Source organism: Lineus longissimus, chromosome 4 (assembly GCF_910592395.1).
Source record: "Lineus longissimus chromosome 4, tnLinLong1.2, whole genome shotgun sequence".
In the NCBI taxonomy this organism is placed as follows: Eukaryota; Metazoa; Nemertea; class Pilidiophora; order Heteronemertea; family Lineidae; genus Lineus; species Lineus longissimus.
The window spans coordinates 3,237,867-3,256,298 of NC_088311.1; the positions used below are offsets into that span (position 1 = coordinate 3,237,867).

At 39.8% G+C, this 18,432-nt stretch overlaps 1 protein-coding gene across 7 annotated transcripts in view; it reads right to left on the reverse strand.

The window, feature by feature from the left end:
* LOC135485902 (high affinity 3',5'-cyclic-AMP phosphodiesterase 7A-like) overlaps window positions 1–17,636 on the reverse strand; it is a 62,014-nt gene extending 44,378 nt beyond the window's left edge. For 2 of the 7 annotated variants that reach the window (XM_064768270.1, XM_064768269.1), the window contains exon 1: window positions 17,200–17,562. In XM_064768270.1, coding sequence (XP_064624340.1) covers window positions 17,200–17,340 — 141 coding nt within the window. In that variant the 5' untranslated portion in view covers window positions 17,341–17,562. Of the gene's footprint in view, window positions 1–4,287; window positions 4,425–5,205; window positions 5,278–11,473; window positions 12,487–17,199; window positions 17,563–17,603 lie in introns of those variants that run through there. The other 5 variants (XM_064768276.1, XM_064768271.1, XM_064768272.1 and 2 more) reach the window with 5 other exon arrangements.
* Between the last annotated feature and the right edge of the window lie 796 nt (window positions 17,637–18,432).

The window sequence follows — 18,432 nt, forward strand, 5'->3', positions numbered from 1 at the left end:
ATATGGGAATAAGAAATAGCGCACCAGATGTAACCATTATCTATTCATACCGAGTGATAAGACTGTGCACTCCAAGACAATAAAATACGGTCCATGACATTAGTGATATCTGGAGTGTACTCACTTCCCTACACAACCATACTTTGGGCTTGCTTGGGCTCGTTCAGAAAAACTTCAGAAAACCTCAGCTAAGAATGACACTATACCAAAAGACCCCATGAGAAACTAAAGTAAGTGAGAAGTGATACTGACCACACTTGGCAAAGGAAATAGCGGTGAAATCACAGATTATGTGACTTGCACGCGCACATTCCGCAACCAATGAAAATCACATCAACATCACTTATTTCAGACGGATGGCCATCAAGTCTGCTTCCTCACAACTAAACTCTGTTACTAAACTGTTCACCGCATGTCAGGGTAAAGCTTGGCATCTTAGAAAGGATTAGAGTAACATGTTTAGATGACAGATATAAGGAGTTATATCAACTGGGTCGACAACCTTTCGAGGATCGAGCCAGCTTTAGACAATTTCAGAAAAACCGACTTATAAATTATGCACGACAGATCAGAGGAAAATTTCCAAATCCCAGCAATATTTCTATCCAGCATCCAATACCTCAAAACATTATCTAGTTGAACTGGAGAAACACACAATCCAATCATCCACAAATATATCGTTTTACAAAATTTGATATCACCAATAAATTGTCGGTGAGAGTTGACAAAGTGGAAACAAAGATTGGCGAAACGAGATGAGCATATTGAAGAATGGGAATCGACTCCTGTTCAAACTGAAACTGAATGGAATCAAATTTAAGGAAGAAAGAATACTAAATTGACACTTTACATTCTTTTAACCCTAAAGGACTCATCCTGTCTGTATATTTGATTTACATGTTGTCAGCTGGATGTGAAAACAGGGGTGGATCCAGATAGAGAGGAACCTGATCCTTACTTTTCAAATTCAAAGTTTTTTCAGAACATTGAGAAATTGCACGGTCAATTTCAAAAATTGTTCTGGAATCAGGGGAGGGCCGGGATTGCCCGCCCCTCTCGGATCTTCACCTTTGGAAATGCATATACCAGAAAAGTGCAGTATTTGCAAAACCCAGCATGATGAAACTACATTGTATTGATACCTGTGCTGTAATTTAGACAACTATCATCATCGTCTAAGGAGAAAGTGAGTTACTATCATTCTAAACAGTATGACAGAGTGAAATCAAACCCACTCTATGGACATTATAACTTGTGTGAAAAAGATCCTGATGACGTGCACGAATGGAAACTTCCTCGTGTTACGCTTGAAGCAAAACTGTTTCATTTGATGTACGCGTTTTTGAATGTTGCCATGAGCCGTCATTACGCCATAATTAGATGGAAGACTATGTTCTTTGCCGAAGGTGTATCAGGAGACAAGATTGTGCATGAATACAAAATGATGCAAGGAGGCGCTGCTGTTAAGATAGGGGATTCAAAACTCACACTACCTTCTAGACATGTAATCAGAAAACAAGGATATCACAACTATTGGTCATTTGCCCCAAGAAAGGATCTGGTCTGGTCTTATGCCCAAACAATGCCACACATGTGGTTGGTGCCATCTCTGTAGACCAAGGTCACACATGTGTTTAGGTGTTATCTCTGTCAACCTAGGTCACACATGAGGCTGATGCCACCTCTGTCAACCTAGGTCACACATGTATGTGCATGGTTAGTTTTATCTCTGTCATCACACATTTGGTTGGTTTTATCTCTGTAAACCTGGGTTACATGCAAGTGGTTGGTTTTATCTCAGTTAACCTAGGTCACACATGTGGTCGACATGGTGGTTTTATCGTCACACATGTGTTTAGTGTTATAATTTGTGTCATATGCAGTGACCAATGTATGCAACACATGCAGTTTCTTAGCTATTGTCATTGCTGAATAACTTTATACATATCAATGAATCAGGAAGGATAATGCGGCTTGGGGTTCATTTGGTCTCAAGGCCACCGCGATTCATCAGGAGCAAAACATGCTTATCCCACCTGAGGAAAATAGACTTGGTTTCACCTCTGGATGAACTCTCGGCCTGTTTCTATCCTGCTTAGATGTATACCAGTGCTTTAGAAGCCAAAATCAATACAGTTAATGATGGTTTCCTTATCTATTGGAGACTATGTCGAGGGGCTTATGATAGATCATGAAAACTCTATATAATGAATCTGAATACTTTCACTTGAGACATGCCAAGTTCAGGAGATGGTTAGGAATTTGATTTGATTGGTAGGCGACAAGTAACAAACTATAGAGTACAACATCAGCTGGATGGACTGGATCCAAAGTGTATGCCTAGTTGCCGAGTTTAGATGATATACAGGGGTATATTCTAATTGAGTAGGCCTACCGGTTGGCGTAAAGTGGCCCACATGGAACGCCACTTAAAAGACAACGTTCTGTTGAAAAGGTCATGGTTCACCTGAGATGTAACCAAACTAAGAGGATGAATCTGATATAACTGTAGTGTTTACATCCAGGCCTACGGTCATCAAGTTACACAATGCTACCAAGCTCAACAGAGTTGATGAATACTGATGATTTGAAATGAATTTTTATTCATCAACTGTTGAACTTCGTTACTGGTCTACAAGAGACACTGAAGTTCAAAGGGCTCCGAAATACTAAGTGTGGGTAGTCTGAAAAGGTCAGAGCTGTAGGTCAAGAAGTAATACCATAGTACAGCTGTCATTAATTAGCGCTCTCTTTATCAATAACATCCCTATGGCCATGTTCACAGCTATGGGCGGTTATTACCGCAAATAAAGACAAACCAAAGCAAAGACACTTGTGTAGCATATCAAGGACACGTAGATTGATACTCCTGGGCGGTTATTACCGCAAATAAAGACAAACCAAAGCAAAGACACTTGTGTAGCATATCAAGGACACGTAGATTGATACTCCTGGGCGGTTATTACCGCAAATAAAGACAAACCAAAGCAAAGACACTTGTGTAGCATATCAAGGACATGTAGATTGATACTCCTGTGTGTGCCACATCAAAGACATCTGGACCATACACCACGTCAAAGATAACGATGCGAAGTCAACAGGCGGCGCCACTGTAGATTGCTGGCGGCCGTACGCTGCCTGTTGACGTTGTTGTTATTTGCCACCTCTCTCCTATGGCAAGCCGTTTGCTTCAAAAAGTCGAAATGATTTTTTTTCTAGTCGAAATGATTTTTTTCTAGTCAAGATATTTTTTTTCATGTCAAGAAAAAAAATTTGAAATTAAATTTTTTTTTTCAAGTCGAGATATTTATTTTTCTTCTCATTTAACTTATTGAAGTTGAATCAATTAATAAAAATTTCACTGCGAGAAAAAAATGATTATAAAAATAAAAATAGTCGCTTATATCAACAAAAACCTATAGTTGTCGAAATCGTTTTTACTTGTCCCAAGACGGTGGCGCCGCCTGTTGACTTCGCATCGTTATCTTTGATGTGGTGTATGGTCCAGATGTCTTTGATGTGGCACACATAGGAGTATCAATCTACGTGTCCTTGATATGCTACACAGGTGTCTTTGCTTTGGTTTGTCTTTATTTGCGGTAATAACCGCCCAGGAGTATCAATCTACGTGTCCTTGATATGCTACACAAGTGTCTTTGCTTTGGTTTGTCTTTATTTGCGGTAATAACCGCCCAGGAGTATCAATCTACGTGTCCTTGATATGCTACACAAGTGTCTTTGCTTTGGTTTGTCTTTATTTGCGGTAATAACCGCCCAGGAGTATCAATCTACGTGTCCTTGATATGCTACACAAGTGTCTTTGCTTTGGTTTGTCTTTATTTGCGGTAATAACCGCCCAGGAGTATCAATCTACGTGTCCTTGATATGCTACACAGGTGTCTTTGCTTTGGTTTGTCTTTATTTGCGGTAATAACCGCCCATACACAGCATTCCCAAAGACGTGTGATCAATGGTTAGTAGTACTACTGACACATTCTGTGGGAAAAACCTGTTCAAGTTTTTTTTGGCTTTATGAGCAGCAAACTCAACATATTGATTGTAGGGGGTGTTCTATGGGTAGGAATCAAATAGAGAAAGTTGAGGGACATGTAAAGGGTTCTAAGACAGACCAAACCAAGTGCTCAAAGTCTCAATTATCACATGATCCAGAGAGTCACTTGTTCGAGAAAATAGAGTGATTGGGTTAAAACCACTGGTAATCGGACACAAAGCCAGTGTCTGGCAGAATGACTTCACTGTTAATCACTATGAAAATAAGAAACTCACCGATATACTTGTGTTCATATCAATTGTTGAACCTCCCAGCAATTCATATGGATTCCATCGAAACATCTCGACTGAAGCGTTCTCAAAAAACTTATTTTAGAAACCTGGGACAGTTGTATGAATGACCAGGTTGGGAAATCCAAAAATCCATGACTAATGTGACGAATATATCAAGAAACCTTTCCAAACTAAAAGACACTTGACAAACGCTTCACCTACTGCCCCTACCTACATTCACTAAGCACCATTCAAGCACTCCCTTGTCCCAATTCTCAACGACCATCAAATATAATGTTTTCCACATTACACTACAGGTGATTTTCCTTGAACCAGCTCAGCATTTAGGACACTATCAATCCAATGAAAACAATGTATTTTATCTCTAACCTCGACATTTTAAAACCTACCGGCATGATTTTCATGCTGGGTTCACATAATCAGTTGGTTTGAGACTGATAAACACAATCAATTTGGTCTTTATAAAAGTAAGTCTAACCCATATGCAATTATACTGTTATCGTATCTTGGTTACAAATTACCCAATTTCCTCCATATACATGTACAATAGGTCTGGCCTAAACAAGTTCAATCCAGATCCAACGAGCACACAATGGAGCAGTGTATGCTAATGGCAGTACATCAGGTCTCTAATTTCACCCTTGCATCACATGAGGGACAGTTGACTCTAAGAAGAACTGAAATGCAGGGGTAGAATAGGAACAATGATCTACCATGCATACACAAAACTTTACTAACATCATGAATAGAGAAGTATAAGACCCAGGCTAGAAGGTGAAGTCTGCATCTTCGCTCATGACCAGCAGATCAAGCTCCAAATATTCTGCTTTGCCCAACGCATCCGAAATCCCCACTCATCAGCTCAGTCGCTGTGCGTCAAGATGCAAATGTGTTGCTCACCTTTTTGCAGAAGAAGCAGGTACAGCATCGGGTAAACAAGGAGACAAACAAATCCATCTAATCCACACTGCTGAAGGTCACAAGTGATGAAGGTCAATCACAAACAATGTAGGTCAATCAAAATAATGTAGGTCAATCCAAACTACATTATGTCAGTCACTCACAACAAAGTAGGACAAATATACACAAAGTAGGTCAATCACAAACGGTGCAGGTAATCCATGAAACGTAGGTCAGTCAAACAAAACTGCCAGAGTAGGACTACGCTCTTATCTCTGGCAAGTTGGTCAGCCTGGTGAACAACATTGAGTTCTCTCACCAACTACTAGATACTATTCCCAATATTGGTGCCTGGTACCTTTATTGCTGGCAAATGATGGTTCATTTGTTATAGTTCACACAGTTGATAGATAGTCACAAAACTGACATAACCTCGATACATAATTTTATTTGTCACTTTTGTATTATTCAATGGCCAGTTAGTGAGCACAAATAAGGAGCCCAATAACTTTTTGTTACCACTTTCCAAACATCTGAAGGACCATTTAGTGGACACTTTTCTTTGAATATTCTGGTCGCCGTGTTTCTGGACACAAACAATCTGCAACAGTCAGAAAATAAATACACGTCACCACCAGCAGGTAAAGCGAACTTCCAAAGCATCACTATGAACTGCTTTTTCCATCTTGTCTTACTCACGATGATATTCACCTTGAATAAAAACCTCCAACGTCATTCAATGTGCGCCAACTAACCAGAATCGCGAATCAGCCAGACGAAAATGTACCGAATGAGTCAGATATGATGTGAAAAAACCAGTGAGTTTAGCAGACGTCATGGAAAATTCAATGTACATGTATCAATACATCGTGAGGTAGAATTGAATAAGGTATTATAGGAAAATGAAACGATGGAAACTCCCTAACGGACACCTCTGTTAGCACGCCACCCTCTCTATTGAGGATGAGTGTACTAGAAAGAAAGGTTCAACTGTACTTCACCGCACATATAGTCCGTATGTAGATGGTTTTAAAACCAACGGTGAGGGACTAAAGTTACTTCTACCTATTTTCAAGCAAAGTATAGGTCGAGATCGATCTGATGGCGAGTCTGCAAGATAACTCAATAAAACAGACCGTCATCACAGGCAATTATGTGTTACATCCATTCTACATACATGTATGTGTTTTTTGCAATGATCTCCATTATATGACCAACCACAGACTTGGCCAAGCCTGATTTTGGCTGCAAGACCAGAGACAGTCCATTGGCGCCCAATAATATCTCCAATGTCTATATTTGGCCGGACCAACACAACACAACAAGGCATTTCCAATTAACCCAGACAAAGCTGGAGAAGATACAAGGGCCCAAATAGGTTTAACCTTTGCAGAGCAATGAAAACGTTTCCTTGACAGAATACCAGTCATGTGGGTTTGATAATGATGAAAGCGGCAGGCCAGATATTAACATGACTTTCTGGTCAGGAAGACAAGGAATCAGGGTCTGAAGCCAAGGTGTGGTGGGGATCAGGACAACTGCCCCAGCTATTTTTATTTCCAGCCACTGGTTTGGGACACTGTTGGAACTTTTCATGAATCGCAAAAATAGGCACAAAAATTTGGCAGTTTACAGGAGTACCTCATGATGTTGAATGCTGATGAGATGCTGCATCAGTTATAGCATTGAAATAGAGAAGGAAGTGTTTTTTGCAATTCATCCAAGAGAAACGCCTCCTAATGCAAGAGCATGTCAAGTTGGTCCAATCAAAATTTCCCTTGCCTGCATCTTCAGATCATTACCTGCCTTGAATGGCCATTTTTTGCTCTCCTTCCAAGATCAGGAGCGTGATTCCGCATTCTGCACTCCCTAAAGATAGATTTCCTGGGTACTTTAGCAGCTCTGTGCGTGTTCATTATCTTTGCCGCTAAAACTTATAACGAGGGGGATAAAACTATGCACGTTGATGATAGTCGTTATGAAACACCCTTGATTTCAATGAAAGATTTCAAGCTCTGACCTATGCTATAAAAGTGTTCTACTTTTCCCTTTAGGATGATGTGCTTCAGACACTGATGCCACAATGCCCTACTTTTTGGGGGGGAGCGCCGGCCATGTTACACAGCTGAAAAATACTGGATTCATCTGTCCACTTGATCTAATAAACATACAGTCAAAAAGCTTTCACATCGCATTATGATTTCTCTTGGGGGGAAAAGTAGAACATTCTGTAATATGAGTATGATTCCTGATGGTGTATCACATGCTATAGGTTTCTTTCATTCTGGCGGACATCTGCTCTCTTTAGGTCAGGGTTTGAACATACTTTCCCTTGAATTAAAAAAATCTGTTTCCAGGGTTTGGAGGTAAAGCTGTGGGGCCATTTGGGGATTGAGAACATGTTTCCTTAAAGTGTCGGATTCTGGATACCCTTGGGATAAATGACAGAGCTACATAAGCCAGCAATACCTCATGAAAGCTGAATGTGTAAGGGCAGAAAATAGCGTAAGTGGGTTAAAATGGGAAAAATCTAAAGCTTAATTTATAGATTTTATGTTCTGCATTTAGCGTACAGAAAGCCCTGCATATATGATGTATATATTCTTCAATTACCTCATTCTAACATGTAGATATAACCCTTAGGATGAATCCAAGATTATCAAATATCAGAGAGCCAAATGAAGCAGGGATATGTATGGCTTGTGACATTTGCACATATCGAATACCAAGACACTGAAATATATCATACTGGTCTGTTCTACAACAGCCTTGGCAGAGTGGGATACCGCAATGGTTCCTCCGGCTGGATGCAAGGAGAGCAGACACCCAATACTGTCTCATATGACAAAGGCTCAATGAAGGAGGGCGTAGATAGGCGGAATGCAAAAATAAAAGTTTGTCATTGATTATTGCGGTGGCTGCTATACACAGTTCATTAAAGCACCACATCGGCACCTTCAGTCGATGCGGAGACATAGGTTATCGCTCAAAATAAGATCTGTCATTTGAAAGGAATGTTTAAAATCGTACATGTACTCTTCTTCATGTATCAGGGCTTCTATATACTATAAGCAGCCTGCCCGGGCAGCCTGTTCGGGTGCCAAGCTGATCCAGGGGGCATTAGAAATAGTACTAATCTCATGCTCATACATGTACATCACCCTTTTCTGGCAAAACACCACTGAATACTTGCCAGGAACTCCTGGTTCCCGAGTACAAATCAATTACAGTGTTCTATCTCGATATTTTGAATGTAATTTATTGGGAAAGGATTAGATTGTCAAGATGTGGCCAGATGTCATAAGTATGATCGATATCAACATGATTTACATTAGTATGCGCATATGAAAAATCAAGGCTACAATAGATATCCGAAATCTAAAGCAAGTGGCATGTAACAAATTCAGCCCAATTCTACTACCAACAGCATTTGTGGCGACACAAACTTATCACGTCTTCTCAAACAAGAAAGGTTGGGCCCTACATGTTCCAACTAAGCAAGTTGCTAAGTAACCTGGAGAAAGAAGAATCCATGGTAACCAGCAGACTCGACCAAATTCGATAGCAGTGATAAGAATTTGACTCAGTGCCTTGATAGGTTGCCAGCTCTTCTCAAGGGAATCAACAAACAGTCCTCACTAGAATCATTTTTTCGAAATTTATTTTTAGTCGCAATTTGCAAATTCGAAATTTCTACAGAGAGCAGAGGTGTAGATCCTTCCATTGCTGTTGTTGGTTTTATTGAAGAGGAATATTCAATATTAGAGACTATATATTGTTGCATTTTTGTTGGAACAGAGCAACAAAATATCTCTTGTATGCATGTAAAACCAACAAGTGCTGGGTTCAATATTGATTACTGGGCACTGCGATTGCTGATTTTTACAGCAGGCACCTGCGATGACCAACACAAAAACAAGCAAATCTTTCAATTTTCTTTGCTGCCTTTCCATTGGCTTGATAAAGACAATTTTTTAAAGTGCATTAACTGCCAATTTGAAGAGAAAGTGTCAGGTTCAATCTAATTCAATTTGGCACCACAATAACAATGCAATATTACATTACAAAGTACACAGACATTAGCCAACTTGACATTATTCCAATAATCCTAGACTGCTGTATGATCCACTAAAGAAATGTAGGTCAGTTTGGAAATGCCACGTTTCTGATAACCAATATCCGGATGTGATTGTATTAGATGCCAGTTTGTGACAATGATGGTGACAAGAGATCTATTGATTGATTATAAAAGTTTGCAAGTCCAACAGATGCGGCCATTCTTTTCATATTTGGTCTGCAACACAGAAAAAGCAAAAATAGAATGCACAAAAGTACCATGTACGTCGTATTATCGCAGAAGTATAGTATCTTGGAGGCTACACAACAAATTACTTACCCAAATATTTAATCAATCAATTAGTCATCAATCAGAGTGATGCAACAATGAAAACAGATGACGTAACAATGTCCGATCTCCTGGACGTTACATGTCACGCTACGTCACAATGAACCCATAAAAATAAAATATGAGATCTTGGACGTTATCACGAATCAAAGATGACGTCAATGATGAGCAAAAAAACCAAGATGACGTCTCTGCACTGCGCTAAATACGTTGGTTGTTGGTTCAATGGCAAATGTAATAGCTCTCACCTACATAATATTCATAAATGAATAATGAAGCTATTTGTGTGGTATTTGGAACAATAATGTACATGTAGCAGTACATACGTGTTCTTGTACATGTATCATCATGATACTACACGTACATGTTTTTAGTGGTGCAACGTCAATTGAACGAGTGGTCAATCAAATGAAAAAAATCATTAAAGGTTGCATCTGTAGCAGATATGCCAAGGATTGACTGAGTGTCGTGAGTTACACTGAGATAATACATGCATCCGTTATCAGTGGGAAAAATGCCAGGCATCGACTGATCAGCATATAAATTAGCTGGACTGAGGTGATTAATGAATCCTAATACTAGCTAGGACTTCTGCAAAGATTGTAGAGCAGAAAACTGTGAACAAAAATCCACCATATTTGACTGTGATAAACAGGGACAGGAAGAAGCTAAGCCAAAAGTGTCTTAAAAACACTATTCTAACCCTCAGATATATTTGTCACTAAAATATCTGAAAATGAAAGGTTTTTTTAAATGTTCAAAAGTTTGTTTAAAGAAGCAATTGTTATAAAATGATATTGATTTGAAACTAGATTGCTATGTTTACACAATTTATGTACTCAAACTGAATGTAGGTCACACTGCATAACATAGTAGGTTCCTACATGTCCATAAAAATATTATAATAACCCAAATTATTTTCTTTTAAAATTGATATCCCCATTTTGAAAAAAACCTCACATCAAAGAAATTATTATAAGTCATGCCAAGCAATGCAGCATATGTAATATCACTTCTGTCACAAAAATGTTTGACTAATGTGTTTGAAAAAGCCAAACAAGCGGAAACTAGATTAGGCCTATGTTACATATATTATGTTATGCAACATGACACACATATATATGGTTCATAAATATGTACATGTATCAGCAAATGCAAAATTTTGGCCTAGTCTTAAAAAAGGTCTTTTTCAGTTACAGGCCTCAAATTTGACGGAATCACACTGAGTTTGTAATTTGTGGATATAATTTGATAAGCAGCAAAACATGTACATCAAAGGTCGCTGCAGGCGGAAAATAGGCCTAAATTAAGCCCAGACTATATATAATGCAAACAATCTTATTATAGAACATTCCAAACAAATCCAAAAGGACTTATAACATCTATTGATACATAAGAAGATTGAATATGTCAGATCGGTTTTTTCTTATTCAGTTCAGGTTTACATGGCGTCAGGGAGGAAGATCGCCCAATAGTGGTCTTTTTGTGATAATCGTTAATACAAGTGTCACCCAACTTCAAGAAGAATGCCCCACATGTCAGCCCCATACAAAATGGACAGTATCTTTTTTTATTGAAGAATACCTCATGCCGGATTAGAGATGAGACAAGATAAAACTGTGAATTGCTATGCAGCCACTACAAGAAAGTAACCGTGGATACCTTCAGGGGAATCATTATTGTCGGTATGCCGGTATAGAGAAAAAACGGCTGGGATTTTTGGGATATTAAGACACCAACATTTCAGTAGGATTCAAGAAACTTCAAAAGGGGCCAAAAAATATCAGGGTGCCCCACTTTCTCGGACTCCTGAATCTGCTTCTGCCAAGTACATTACTACACACAGATCATCAGTACACATACCTCAGGGTCCACATTCTTCCAGCTTTTGCTTGATTGGCAAAGACATGATGTAAAAGGAAGCATGTCAAATTTCAGTACATTTAATCCATAGGTTAGCATATAGGCCCTGTGAACGCCAGAGGGTCACCTTTGCAGCTGGTCCAGCCACCGTGATAAGAATTTCCAAGTGATGTCGATGTTGTCTCAGTAGGCCATTGTGTGGGGAAGAGACGTGGCAAGATTTTGAACATCCAGATACAATCACAATGACATGAATGAGAGACTTCGAATAATCCTTGAGTTATTTCGTAATCAGAAATGAACGAGCTTTGGGCTTGAGTGGGATTCCTTCTAGGCCCTTATCCGCTCTGATACAGATATGTTGGCCCTAAATCGCAGTGTAATATTCCTCTCCGTTCAGACTGGTTTTGGTGTACATGAAGTATGCACAGTTTTGATGTGCTCAAACCGATCTTCACTGTCTCTATTCAGACACTAAATCCCAACTGAGCCACAATGTATATAACATAAGCTCGAGCAAGTTGGCCGGTGATCACTCCAATGTATACTCTACTCTACATAAAAGCACACTACCAGATCTATAGAATCCTGATTGTATGCAATGGGTAGAGCCTTGCCGGCAATGGCATCGTGCAGATTTCAATGAATCACTCGCACTAGTTAGTGGTACGTATGAATCGTGCGTAAAAATAACGATCGAGCAAGCGGCATATACAGCTGATACATTCACACAAAACAGAACACAGGTACAAGACTGGAGCCGCCTACACCAAACGGTATACACACAACTGAATGAGCCGCTTTAAATCCATCTGCTGCTTTCCTGCGTCCGATATGACCACACTGATCGAGCCGATAATTAGGCGATCTGGGCTGGAAACTGCATGCACAAAATCCCCATAAATGCAATGCGTTGCAATTGAGCGACAGCAGCAGAGCGAGATGCGCTTCTCATCCAGTCTCCCGGCAACCTAGACGCAACACACTGCAGACGAACGAGCGCTGGTGCTACAGGCTCGTCTCTACGCGGGCACCACGGTAACTGACGTAAGCATGCCTCAAGATGAATTGTTCAATAAAGGTTCCATCCATTTCTACTCAGCAGCTTTAATGTTCTATTGTGTGTCAAATCAATAATTCCTTGTCTTTCAATACACATGGGGAGGGAACAGTCCGGGCAGCAGGAATTTAACCCATTATGTCGCAACAGCTTAAAGGCCTACACTGTATGTGTTCATTGTATTTGCTTGTGGCTCAAGTAAAAAGAAAGAAACACGACCACAGTGCAGTTATGAGTGGGCAAGTGCACATTTTAATGCTGCACATGTATAGCTAATACGAAACCATGGTTGTCGCACCAAAACCGCAAGGGGGAGCTAAAATGTAGACCAAAACCGACGTGTTGAAATATGAATATAAATATCTATATAGAACATCTCAAATAATAAGATAACGAATAAATAACATGGTTTTAAATGCTTTTTGACTGCTTCCATATTTTGCACCAACTCAAGCGGTTATGGTCGTCTAAACATCCGCTGCATTCAAAACAAGGCACCGTATAAAGTGCATAGTGCGTTTACATTTACATTATCAATCTAGATGTTTTAGAACACATGTACCTTGCAAAACAAAGGAATATCATCACTGGACGCTTCTTCACTCATAAGCATGGTATGCTTAACCCAAAAAGGCTGAATTCCCGATACAGGATCACTGATCTATGATATCAAAGATGTTATCTTCAAATCTATAACCTGATCAAAGTAGGGTGAATTTAAATTGGTATTGTGGGTGTGAATCTGCTGGTTGGTTAGACATCAACTATTAAGGAGCTCAGCTAGAGGCAATTGGAAGGCATAGACTGTGCCAAAGTGTACCTTCCAGTCTGCCCATTGGGTTTTAACTGAAAGCACAGTAAGTGGATGACCTGAAAGGTTATTTGCCATATCAAGGAGATGGGTAGGTTTTTACATTAAGCTAATTATACAACCCTAACAGTCAATGCTTAAGCACATGATTGACAGGCCATGGATCTGCTCAAGATCTGACAGTAATTTGACTGAAAGGACCAATAGGCCTTACATGCTTACATGTGTATCAATGATATAAAAATTAACTGAGATGACGACAGACCTGATGTGATTTGGATGTTATAAAACTCTATGGCATAAAAAGGAAGAGTTTTTTTAGGGGAACTTTGATTGTCCTATTAAAGCAGTGGTAGTAAAGGTCAGCCTCAATGAAACCACCTTGAAATTTTACTAGTAGAGAAAAGCTTGATATTTCATTGTCCACATACAATCATGTAGGATCATTGAAATCAAAGTCAGTAGTGCCATCTATCTTTCAAGGACAACACCAATGATCAATAAAACTCTGGATACTCCGTCATTTGTTTTTGGGAGATCCCAAGTGGTCATGCATGTCATGTGGGTAAATGTAGGCCATGCCAATGGGATCGGCACATACAGTGGAACCTCTCTTACCAAACACCTCTATTGACAGGACACCTCCATTCAGCTCAGGACACAGAACCATACAATTTCAGATTTAATCATTTCTAAAATTCCACCTTTGGACAGCCCTCAGTCTCTGATTAAGGACAGCATTTGTCAGGTGTCCTATAGATAGAGAGGTTATTGTATTTTCGTCCAGATGCAACAACACAAAGAAGAGAGAAGAAAGACAACAGAATTACACTAAAGATACACTACTGACATCTGGTGATAAAACAATAACCTGGAAATTCAGCAGCAAGAACAGATTTCCAGTGCTGTCACAAAACAAGATCGTGGGGAGTGATGTGTTTGAGATTATCTTCCACAAAACAGTCATGAACTTTATAAAATTATTCTTTGAGCCCCGGGCCTGGCAGCAGTACATGTATGTCTTTTGATAATAATTATATGGCCCGGGCATATGTTCATTTTTACCAAGGATCTCATTGGACCTGCCAAACAGATTGGCCTACCAACAAAAGTGAAATACAACTTTTATGCGGGAGGACGTGACCCATAATAAGTTCTTCTTCATCAAATAGCGATTTGAAAAGAAACTAACAAATGAATCAAACCACAAGCTATATTTTGTAGTGAAAGTATGCAATGTTGGGGCCATGTCATTCCAAAGGTGATACTATTAAAGATTGCGCCAAGTGCACAGAGCTGGGCCTTTCAATTAATGACATGTATATATATATATGTTTACATCTTTTATACACCTTTTAATCTTTTAGCTTACATTTCGTCATAATGTAAAAATTAGGTCACTCAAAATTTCAGTGCCAAAAATTTCAAGCAATATATCTCCACCAGAAAATAACCTACTTTGGGTTTTCAGGCTTTAGTTAAGGGATTTGGGAATGGGCTTGAGCATATTGATGCGCCAAAAAGGCTTCGACAGCATAACTTTTCCCTAAAAATGAGAACAAAAATACTTTATGACCACCAATTTATAGCAACAAGCGTAGCATACACAATACAACTCTCTAGACAATTTATGTTGCTGGCTCAGCTAACTCATCAACATAAATTTAATCACAATTATCTCAATAAGACACAGATGAGATCCTCATTAAAACCTTGCAAAGATTCATTAGCTAATTATTAATCAGTGCATTGCAGTTTCTTTGAAATCAAAGGATAGCAGACAAGATGAGAATAACTTGTTCGATCTGCCATCTCAAATTCTGCCATCACAAGTCATGTAATCACTACGAGACAATGATTCACTGTCTTGAAGATTCTTGAAGTTGAATGGGATGAGAATCCTAAATGCAACTGTCTGTGAGGCTTTGTCGGCATTGGACTAGCAGTAATGAAAAACAATGTCTCCACGTGCTTGTCCCAAATTCCCATGAAAATTGGCAGCAACTTGATACCAATTATGCCTTGAGGTGTTGTAGGCATACACCAGAAAGTGTACATAAATGTTCTCCAAGGAACACTTTTGTTGGCTCAAGTGTCATTATTCTGCACCATGCCTCTTTTCTCTTCATACCCTGACTCTGGCTATACATGCTTCCCGAAATTGGTGGCTTGCATTGGAACTAACTTTTTCCCCCTTGTCCATCATTAAAGGCATTCAAGTGTGTTGCCTGTTGGTCAACCATGACTATCTCCTTTTTGTCCCTCCACCATAAGGCCTAGTTTTCCCTTATGACATCACTATTTCGGACACTCAGCGCCCCATTTCTGGAAAGGTGTATAACCTTTGCCAAAAGTCCTACAAATACATGACTATATTATTAGGTAGGAACATTTCACAGAAACCATATATTGTTTTACTAGCGGAGTAGGGCTGTCGTGGCACACGGGGTCTCACTGGCTTTAGATTTGGATGCAATCCAACACCAGGTGGATACCCCTTGAGATATTCTTTGAAATCGACCCGGAATCAGGAAGTTAATTTTGACAATAAAGGACCACTAAAGCAGCCCCTCTTTCTAATTATTGGGCAGCTGCAATCACCCCACTGGCTACTTATGCCTACTTATAGTATACAAAAACTTGCTGAATTTCAGGCAGGATCCCTATAAGAATACTGCCATACTTGATGTACAATGATAATGCAGTATTGCATGTATTGTGGTTGGCTCAGGAAACCATTGGATGAAATATGTTATCACATCTGACCTTTAATACCACAACTAGACAAGAAGATATCGAAAGATTTGTCTAATGTATAGGGCGACTTTTGATGTGAATGTAATGTGATGAAAAGTATGTGATGCAAATATATGTGCTGTTCTGAGAGTAGACTGGCAACTATCCCTTGTAATTCCTCCTCGCGTATTCTGCTGAAGTGCCTGCACATCGAAACTGCTCTAAATTGGCCAATTCTGACCGGTGCTGCACTCAACTACACCTTATTCATACCAATTTATGAATGACTGATTGTGACGCAATCTTTATGATCCCGAGCGTCATTCAGTAATAATCACCGCATGACAGATCAATGATTATTGGTCTAACTAGCCAAACAGTGCAACCTAATCTAGCTCTCACAGATTGATATCTGTATTATCAGGCAATAACCAACCATACTGTAATTAGGTGGCAAAATGGTGCTACATCATTGAATACATGCAACGTACACAAGTGTGGAGTGTTGTGGCTTTCCGGTGGTTTCAGAGGTCAATCTCTCCATCTGTGCACACACAAACCAACAATTTTTGTGACAAAAATCAAATCCAGTGGCAGACAACCACTTTCTTTTTGTTGATTTCCACAGCAATGATTACTGCAGACCACGTATGGCACTGGCAGTGAGTGAGGCAAAAACCTCTCCCTTGCAGAGCACTATGAGATTTCAGAGGAAAACCCCATGTACAATCAATGAATATATCTAGCGCTGAATCTAACATGACCCAGTGCCGTTACTGTGGATATTAGTCACCTGAAGATGGCCGATGACACTCAAGAACTAAGAAGTTGGCGCGATAGTTTCGGCGGTCCATTTTGAGTAAAGTCTCACATGTACTGGATATGACAGTGTTAAGCATGATATATCGCCTTCAAAGAAATCACTGCGTTGCATTCCGTCCAAATCGTGCATTATAATATTTGGCGGGATCGTTAATCTATTCACAGCATGACTATAGGCTCAAAACGTAGTGCACCGCAACTTCCAAGCCAATTTCTTAAAGGGGTACATAACAATAGACAAACATGTCCATGAATACACACAAACCGAGTTGTCATCGCGCCTGTGTATCCACCTACCTCAGATCTTGGCCGGGTCACATAGTTGTTGCTTGAGCAGAACGATATTGCCCCTCTCCTCGCTAGATTTTTGGCAGGTATTTTTGTATCTAGAGCAAGATTTGGCAGATAATCTTCATCAGGCGGTCGAGAAATTTCCATCTTCACAGCAGCACTGTCGAAATCGACTAAAGTTGGTGCGGGATTGAGTTTCGTCCAAAAATAGATCTGTTTACACACAATGGCAATGGCGTATTCACGTCAACGGATCATTGTCGGACGTCAGTTCGCCAAGAAAACCAAAGGAATTGAAGGATTCAATTCATCAACATTACACATCATAGTTTTCAGTGAAGTTCAACTGTATTCCTAGGTAAATCACTTTGGTATAGGCCCTATAGAGAGTAAGATTACAATTAACTCACGTTTAAGTTTGAGTTCCGGGGAGGTAGCGTTGTCAGTACGTTGGTTTAGGGGCGCAATAACCTAGCTTATAGCGAGCAATTAATACACTAAGATTTCAGTGATTAACATAATAGTTGCAAGTATTTGGCATTTTAGACTCATATTTCGTGCTATAATAACTACGTTGTAAACATAATGCTCAAAATTGATTCATGAAAAAGTTGTTAGGGCAATATCAAGCAAGCAGTAATGGAAAAAAGTGTAATTCCATTAACTGAATATTGTTTTTAGACACTATAACATTTTAGGCCTACTTTTCCGTAAACCACGAGAACAATGTATGTGAAAAAAACAACACATATAAGTGAGGCGCCGAGTAAACAGTAATTGTAAGGTAAAGAAAAGCTCGGTCTCCAAAGTCTGGAGGTCCGGAGTCCGTAACCGTGACGGTCACGAGAGTGGCTTGTCCTTACGGATAGATCGAGAGGGCGGTTTGGGGTTCCGCCGACGGTGCTCGCATGCATTAGTCGTATCCCCGAAACCTTTACAACGATAACAAAGCTCGTGGCATCCATGACGGTATAGGAATTGACGGTTAAGTTACAAAAAATCTCGTGGCATCCAATGACGGTAGGAATTGACGGTGAAGGATCTCGTGGCATATCGGATGCGCATCCGAAGACGGTAAGGGAATTGACGGTGAAGGATCTCGTGGCATATCGGATGCGCATCCGAAGACGGTAAGGGAATTGACGGTGAAGGATCTCGTGGCATATCGGATCCGAAGACGGTAAGGGAATTGACGGTGAAGGATCTCGTGGCATATCGGATGCGCATCCGATGACGGTT